General features: G+C 51.1%; 1 protein-coding gene across 1 annotated transcript; it reads right to left on the reverse strand.

The window, feature by feature from the left end:
• Nucleotides 1-5,211: 5,211 nt before the first annotated feature.
• Nucleotides 5,212-6,512, reverse strand: MAFA (MAF bZIP transcription factor A). Its single transcript, XM_060775986.2, has one exon. The coding sequence runs from the start codon at nucleotides 6,450-6,452 to the stop codon at nucleotides 5,325-5,327; it is 1,128 nt and encodes a 375-aa protein (XP_060631969.2). The 5' UTR covers nucleotides 6,453-6,512; the 3' UTR covers nucleotides 5,212-5,324.
• Between the last annotated feature and the right edge of the window lie 1,877 nt (nucleotides 6,513-8,389).

Genomic DNA, 8,389 nt, shown 5'->3' on the forward strand with positions numbered 1-8,389 from the left:
AAACTTGGGCCCTCTTAGGTGTTTTGGACTACAATTCCCACAATTCAAGGCGCAATTGCAAACAGTACCAACAAAGAGAAAAAATAGGACAAGTGCAGAGAAGCCAGAATGGATGTCCAAAGAATTTCTAACTGTCTCAAAAGAGACATGCACAAGAAGTGGAAAAAGGGAGAAATCACCAAAGAAGAATTCAAACAAATAGCCATCTCCTGTAGGGAAAAGGAAGAGAGAAAGGAAGGAAGGAATTGTGGGAGTTGTAGTCCAAAACACCTAAAAAGGCCCAAGTTTGCCCAGGCCTCAGTTAACCCAAACGATTACTGTATATAGTGCATTCGGCTTTGTCAACATCAGTTAAAATTAACTCTTTATATGATTTGCATGCTATTACATACAAACTTTCATTAAGACTTGTGTTCTGTATATAATTTTTTTCAAGTTTTCTTTTTCTTTGAAAGTCACCAAGCAAAATGAAGGCTCAAAAGGGGAGGAAAGAGAGAGAGAGAAGAAGAAGGGCAAGTCAGACATTATTATTGATATATTATATATATATGTACAAGTAGACATAATAATAAATTATTCTGGCTCAGTTCCCCGTTTTGTCTTTTGTTAGAAAATAACAACAAACACACACAGGCACAAAAAAAAAAAGATTAAAAGTAAACTCATCCCATGGTCTGAAGGTCCTTCTTGGATCCAGGGAAAGGAAGGAAGGAAGGATGAAAAAAAGGATCACATTGCAGAAAATTGGGCTCCTTTTTTGGATCTTTCAATTAAGACTCAGCAAAAAATAAAAAGAGATGTGCTCTGGACCAGAAGAAGAAGAAGAAAAATAGGGAAAGAGATGTGGGGAAAAGAAGGATGCAAAGGAGGGAATCGTGTGTTTCCTTCTCTTTTCAAGGAGGAAGGAAGGAAGGGAGAAAGGAAGGAAGGAAGAGAGAAATAAAGAAAGAAATGAAGAAAGGGAGAAAAGAAGAAAGGAAAGGAAAAAGAAAGAAAAGAAGGGAGAAAGGAAGGAAGAGAAAGAGAGAGAAAGGAAGGAAGGAAGGGAGAAAAGAAGAAAGGAAATGAAAAAGGAAGGAAGGAAGAAAAGAAGAAAGGAAAGGAAAAAGGAAGGAAAGGATAAAGAATAGAAGGAAGGAAGGAAGGAAGAAAAAAAGGAAGGAAAGGAAAAAGGATGGAAGAGAGAAAGGAAGGAAGGGAGGGAGGGAGAAAAGAAGGAAGGAAAGGAAAAAGGAAGGAATGAAGAGAGGAAGGAAGGGACAGAAGGAAGGAAGAGGGGAGAAAGGAAAGGAAAGGAAGGGAGAAAAGAAGAAAGGAAAAAGGAAAGAAGGAAGGGAGAAAGGAAGGAAAGGAGAAAAGAAGAAAGGAAAGAAAGGAAGGGAGAAAGAAAGAAAGAAAGAAAGAAAGAAAGAAAGAAAGAAAGAAAGAAAGAAAGAAAGGAAGGAAGGAAGGAAGGGAGAAAAGAAGAAAGGAAGGGAAAAAGGAAAGAAGAGAGGAAAGAAGAGAGGGAGGAAGGAAGGAAGGAAGGAAGGAAGGAAGGAAGGAAGGAAGGAAGGAAAGGAGAAAGGAAGGAAGGAAAGGAGAAAGGGAGAAAGGGAGAAAAGAAGAAAGAAAAGAAAGGAGAAAGGAAAGAAAGAAGGAAGGAAGAAGAGAGAGAAAGGAAGGAATAGAAAGAAAGGATGGATGGATGGATGAATCCCAGACATGTCCGGCATGCGGGAATGGAAGGAGGAAGAGAAAAAAAGTGTTGTTGTTTTTAAAGGGGTCCCAAGCAAAAATCCCTTCTGGAAAGAAAGGTCTCTGCGTCGTCGTCCGGCAAGATGCGCATCCTGGCGCACGTGGGAATCCAGAGGCAGGTCGACACACACGGGTGTTCAGGCGGCTTGGCGTCCTTCGGGGAAAAGCAATGGAGGTTTTCCCCCCTCAAAAGTCACCTTTCGGGTCCAGATCCGGGGGGCAAATGGAGGGTCCGGCAAGATGCGCATCCTGGCGCACGTGGGAATCCGAAGTCGGGTAGAGAGACACGCGTGTTCTGGCGGCTTGGCGTCCTTTGGGGGGAAATAATGGAGGTTTTCCCCTTCAAAAGTCCCCTTTCGGTTGCAGATGTGGGGGGCAAAGGGAAGGCGAAAAGAGCAGCCCCCCATGAAAGGGGAAAAGGAAGGGGAGCCAGCTGTGTGTCCAAAAGTCTGGTTTCTTCTTCTGTCCATAGAAAAGGTACGAAGGAAGGCGCCCCACTTGGAGGAAGCCCTTGGGGGTGACAGTGGGAAGAGAGGCAGTCCTGGGGGAGCGGGGGGGGGGGTCCCCTTTTCATCTTATTTACACCAGAGAAAGAGATAAAAATCAGTCCAAAGGGAGTCCGGGTTGGCCTCTTTTTTTGGAGAATCGGGAGGTCCTTTTTCCTTCTCTACAGGAGGGAGAAAAGATACCAAAAGGACCTTCTTTTTGGAGGAGCAACGAGGGGAGAGGGGGGTTAGGGATGGGAGGGGGCCCTTAGCATTATTTGCAGGCAGCCCCCCCCCCCAAAAAAAACAGTCTCCTCTCCCCTTCCTCTTATTTCCAAGAGAATAAAGTCAGCCAAAAGGGAGGTCGGGCTTTTACCCTTTTTGGAGAGGCGCAAGGGATTTTTGGAGAGGTGGGGGAGTCCTTTTGGGAAAACCTTTCTTTGCGCAAAGCCTCCCCCTCTTTCTTCACCTTTTTGGCATCCCTGTTCCCTTTGTTTCAAGGAGGGCAAGAGGCAAAAGTCAGTCATAAGGGAGGTTTGAGTTTCCCCCCTTTTTTGGAGAGGTTAGAAAGGGGAGAAGCCACCTTTGCGCACAGTTCGGATCCTCTTCTTCCTCCTCCCGCGACTCTCTTTCTGAACTCTCCTTCATCCTGGGAAGGGCGGCAAAACCTCCCCAAGCTCTCAGAGAAGCCAGACCCGAAAGTGGAGGTCTGGCTTTACTTTTGGGGACAAGTCCTTTGGGAGAGATGGACGTTTCCTTTTGGAGAGGCTGCCTTTACGCACAATCCCGTCGGCTCACCCGCCTCTCTTTGCTCCCCTCTTTCCCCCTCGGGTTCTGGTTCACGGGGGGAATTGGAGAGCGCGTCGGGTTCTCCCCAAACTGGAGACAAAATGTCCAAAAAATTAGCTCATTATTTCCTTATTTGGAGAGGTGAAAAGGGGATCCTTTTGGAGCGGCTTCCTTCTTCCTTTCCCTCTTTGTCACCCGTTTATTTAGAGGAGAGACTCAAAATAAATAAGTCCAAACGGGAACTCTGGGTCTGCCTAATTTTTGGAGAGGCGCAGAGAGAGAAAGACGGGGTCCTTTTGGAGAGGCTTCAATTGCGCACAGTCTCGTCCTTTTTGCGCCTTCTGTAAGCTCCCCAAGTTCTCCAAAAAGTGACCCAGAGTGATGGTCTGGACGTGCCTTATTTTTGAGAGGCGCAGAGAGAGAAAGAGGGTCCTTTTGGAGACGCTTTCATTGCGCACAGTCTCGTCCTTTTTGCGCCTTCTTAAGCTTCCCAAGTTCTCCAAAACGTGCCCCAAAGTGGTGGCCTGAAGGTGCCTTAATTTCGGAGAGGTGCAGAGAGAGAAAGAGGATTCTTTTGGAGAGGCTTCCATTGCGCACAGTCTCGTCCTTTTCGCCCCTTTCGGTAAGCTCCTCAAGTTCTCCATAAAGTGACCCCAAGCGTCTCTCTTTGGCACACGGTTCCACCTCCTTTTCCCCGCTTTGGGTTAATCTGTAAACCCCAAGTTCTCCAAAATGTGCCCCAAAGTGGGCCGAATTTTTTTGAGAGATGCAGAAAGAGGAAGTCTTTTTTGGAGAGGCTTTCCTTGCGCACAGTCCCGTCCTTTTGGCTCCCCAAAGTTCTCCAAAAAGTGCCTCAAAGTCGGCTCCCCAAAGTTTTTCAAAGAGTGCTGAATTTTTTTGAGAGAGAGATGCAGAAAGGGGGTCCTTTTTGGAGAGGATTCCTTTGCGCACAGTCTCGTTCTTTTTGCTCATTTCTGTAAGCTCCCCAAGTTCTCCAAAATGTGCCCAAAGTGTGCCTAATTTTTGTTGACAGATGCAGAAAGAGAAAGTCCTTTTTGGGGAGGCTTCCTTTGCGCACAGTCCCGTCCTTTTGGCTTCCCAAAGTTCTCCAAAGAGTGCCGAATTTTTTTGAGAGAGAGAAAGGGGGTCCTTTTGGAGATGTTTCCTTTGCGCACAGTCTCATTCTTTTTGCTCCTTTCTGTAAACTCTCCAAGTCCTCCAAAAAGTGCCCCAAAGTGTGCCTAATGTTTTTGAGAGATGCAGAAAGAGAAAGTCCCTTTTGGAGAGGCGTCCTTTGCGCACAGTCCCGTCCTTTTGGCTCCCCAAAGTTCTCCAATGTTTTTGAGAGATGCAGAAACAGAAAGAGAAAGTCCATTTGGGAGAGCTTTCCTTTGCGCACAGCCTCGTCCTTTTGGCTCCCCCAAGTTCTCCAAAAAGTGCCTAATGTTTTTGAGAGATGCAGAAAGAGAAAGTCGCTTTTGGAGAGGCTTCCTTTGCACACAACCTCGTCCTTTTGGCTCCCCAAAATTCTCCAATGTTTTTGAGAGATGTAGAAAGAGAAAGTCGCTTTTGGAGAGGCTTCCTTTGCACACAGCCTCTTCCTTTTGGCTCCCCAAAATTCTCCAATGTTTTTGAGAGATGCAGAAAGAGAAAGTCCTTTTTGGAGAGGCTTCCTTTGCACACAGCCTCGTCCTTTTGGCTCCCCAAAATTCTCCAATGTTTTTGAGAGATGCAGAAAGAGAAAGTCCCCTTTGGGGAGGCTTCCTTTGCGCACAGCCTTGTCCTTTTGGCTCCCCAAAGTTCTCCAAAAAGTGCCTCAAAGTCGGCTCCCCAAAGTTCTCCAAAGAGTGCCGAATTTTTTGAGAAATGCAGAAAGAGAAAGTCCTTTTTGGAGAGCTTTCCTTTGCGCACAGTCTCATCCTTTTTGCTCCTTTCTGTAAACTCTCCAAGTCCTCCAAAAAAGTGCCCCAAAGTGGGCCGAAAATTTTGAAAGATGCACAAAAGAGAAAGTTCCTTTTGGAGAGGCTTCCTTTGCGCACAGCCTCGTCCTTTTGGCTCCCCAAAGTTCTCCAAAATGTGCCTCAAAGTCGGCTTCCCAAAGTTCTCCAAAGAGTGCCGAATTTTTTGAGAGATGCAGAAAGAGAAAGTCCTTTTTGGTGAGGCTTCCTTTGCGCACAGTCTCATCCTTTTTGCTCCCCAAAGCGCCCCAAAATGGAAGCCCGGCTGGGCCTTATTTTTGGAGAGATGCACAGAGAGCGAGTGTCCTTTTGGAGAGGCTTTGCCCCCGTCACACCTTGAAGCACCCTTGTGTCCTCACAGGAAGAAGTCTGTTGCGGCGGAGGGCGCTTTGTTGTTGCTGTTGCTGCTGTTGTTGTTGTTGGATTCCCGAGCTGGCCCGTAGGTGCGCGCGTTGTTGTTGGCGCTGCTGTTGGTGTTGTTGGCGAGGGCGAGCTTCTCGTACTTGTCCTTGTAGAGGTCCCTCTCCTTGGCGAGGCGGGCCAGCTCGGCCTTGAGGGCCTCGACCTGTCCCTGGAGCTGCCCCTTCTCGGCCTCGAGGATGTGGCGCTGCTGGACGCGCTTGTAGCGGCAGGACTGGGCGTAGCCGCGGTTCTTGAGCGTGCGGCGCTTCTGCTTGAGGCGGATCACCTCCTCCTTGCTGAAGCCCCGCAGCTGCCGGTTCAGCTCCCGCACCGACATGGAGACCAGCTGGTCGTCCGAGAAGCGCTCCTCCAGCCGCAGCGCGTGGTGCGGGTGGTGGTGGTGGTGGTGAGGGTGGTGCCCGTGGTGGTGGTGGTGCCCTCCCGCTGGGTGGTGGTGGTGGTGGTGGCCCCCGTTGCTGTGGTGCTGGTGCCCCGCCGAAGGGGCCATCTCCTCCCCAGGGAAGGGTTGTCCTCCTCGGAAGCCCTCATAGCTCTGGTGGTGGTGGTGATGGTGGTGTGGGGCCCCGATGAGCGCCTCCACGGCGTCCTCGGGGGTCAGGTTCAGCGCCTCGGGGTTGAGGTGTGGGGGGTACCCGGACATCCAGTAGAGCTCCTCCAGTTGAGCCTTGCTTTGGCCCCCGTTGCCTTGACCTCCTCCTCCTGCGCCGTGTCCACCTTGTTGGAGGGGTCCTCCTGGTCCAGCTTGGCCTCCGTGTGGCCCTCCTGCGTTGGCCCCCGCTCCTCCTCCTCCCCCAGCTCCTCCTCCTCCTCCGGGGCTGGGGGCGCAGAAGGAGGGCGAGGAGGGCACGGAGGAGCAGGGGGTGCTGAGGGGCGTGGAGGAGAGAGAGCCGGCCGGGGGGAGGCGGTGGCAGAAGCGCTCGGCCTCCGCCGGCTCCTTCTTCACCTCGAACTTCATCAGGTCGAAGTCGTTGACGTACTCGATGGCCAAGGGGCTGGTGGGGAGGTGGTCGGCCGGGGCGCCCCCCACGCCCACCACGCCCAGGGACAGCTCCGAGGCCATCCTCTCAGGGGCGCGCGCGCATCCGGAGACACCCCCGGCGCCCGCTCTTCCTCTCTGCCTTCCTTCCTTCTTCCAAGAGGGAAAGTCAGACCGGAGCCACCCCAGGGGCCCACTCTCCTTCTCTTCCTTCCTTCTTCCGAGAGAGAGAGACAGTCAGACGGGAGCCGCCCCAGGCGCCCGCTCTCCCTCTCTTTCCCTTCCTTCTTCCGAGAGGGAAAGTCAGATCGGAGCCACCCCAGGCGCCCGCTCTCTTTCGTCCTTCTTCCGAGAGACAGTCAGACCGGAGCCACCCCAGGCGCCCTCTCTCTTCCTTCCTTCCTTCGGGAGAGAAGGACGGGCAGGAGCCACCCTAGGCACCCACTCTCGCTTCCTTCCTTCTTCCGAGAAAGTCAAACCGGAGCCACCCCAGGCGCCCGCTCTCCCTCTCTTCTTTCCTTCTTCCGAGAGAGAGAGAGACAGTCAGACCGGAGCCACCCCAGGGACCTGCTCTCTTCCTTCCTTCGGGAGAGAAAGACGGACCGGAGTCAATCCAGCGGCCCGCTCTCCCTCTCTCTTCTTTCCTTAGTTCTTCCAAGAGAGAAAGTCAGTCCGGAGCCACCCCAGGGGCCGCTCTCTTTCTTCTTTCCTTCCTTCTGAGAGAGAAAGACGGACAGGAGTCAACCCAGGCGCCCTCTCTCCCTCTCTCTTCCTTCCTTCCTCCAAGAGAGAAAGACAAACCGGAGCCACCCCAGGAGCCCTCTCTCCCTCTCTTTCTCCTTTCCTTCTTTCCTTCCTCCAAGAGAGAAAGACAGACGGGGAAAGGGGTTCAGTCCTTCCAAGGGGCCTCCTTCAGGGAAAGGGGGAAAGAAGGGGGTCCCAAAGAGGGGAAGAGGAAGAGGAGGGAGGCTCACCTTCGGAGCAAAGTTCTCTCTCCTTTGAGGAGGAAAAGGGAAGTCCAACACAGAAGGAGGAGGAAGAGGAGGAGAAACACCTTGGGAGCCAAGCACTGGAGTTGGGCTTCTTCTTCCAACTAAGCTCTCTTTAGGAAAGAGGAGCTCTAAAAGGGAACGTGGGAAAGAGGAGGAGGAGGAGGAGGACCACCTTCAGAGCAAAGCACTCTCTCCTTTGAGGAGGAAAAAGGAGTCCAACAGAAGAGGAGAAGGAGGAGAAACCTCAGAGAGCAAAGCCCTGGAGTGCGGTCCTTCTTCCTTGGGAAAGGAGGAGGAGGAGGAATATCTTGGGGGCCAAGCACTGGAGTTGAGTCCTTCCTGCAGCTCTCTTTAGGAAACAAGAGGTTTAAAAGGGAAAGTGGGAAAGAGGAGAAGGAGGAGGGCCTTCAAGGAAAAGCACTCTCTCCTTTTGGGGGGGGGGGGGTGTCCAAAAGGGAAGGAGAAAGAGCCAAGCACTGAGGTTGAGTCTTTCCTGTGGCTCTCTTTAGGAAAGAGGAGGTCTAAAAGGGAAAGTGGGAAGGAGGAGAAGGAGGAGGACCTGCAGAGCAAAACACTCTCTCCTTTGGGGAAAAAAGGAGTCCAAAAGGGAAGGAGAGAGTGTAAAGCACTGGAGTTGAGTCCTTCCTTTAGGAAATACGAGGTCTAAAAGGGAAAGTGGGAAAGAGGAGCTAAGCGCTCTCTCCTTTGGGGAAAAAAGGAGTCCAAAAGAGAAGGAGAAAGAGGAGATACACCTTGAGAGCAAAACACTGGTGCCAAGTCTTTCTGACTAAGCTCTCCCTGGGAAAGAAAGGGTCCAAAAGGGAAAGGGAGGAGGAGGAATACCTTGGGAGACAAGCACTGGAGTCCTTCTTCCAACTAAGCTCTCTTTAGGAAAGAGGAGGTCTAAAAGGGAAAGGGAGGAGGAGGAATACCTTGGGAGACAAGCACTGGAGTTGAGTCCTTCTTCCAACTAAGTTCTCTTTAGGAAATAGGTTTAAAAGGGAAAGAGGAGAAGGAGGAGAGCCATCA

This window comes from Anolis sagrei, chromosome 4 (assembly GCF_037176765.1).
Source record: "Anolis sagrei isolate rAnoSag1 chromosome 4, rAnoSag1.mat, whole genome shotgun sequence".
NCBI classification, from domain to species: domain Eukaryota; kingdom Metazoa; phylum Chordata; class Lepidosauria; order Squamata; family Dactyloidae; genus Anolis; species Anolis sagrei.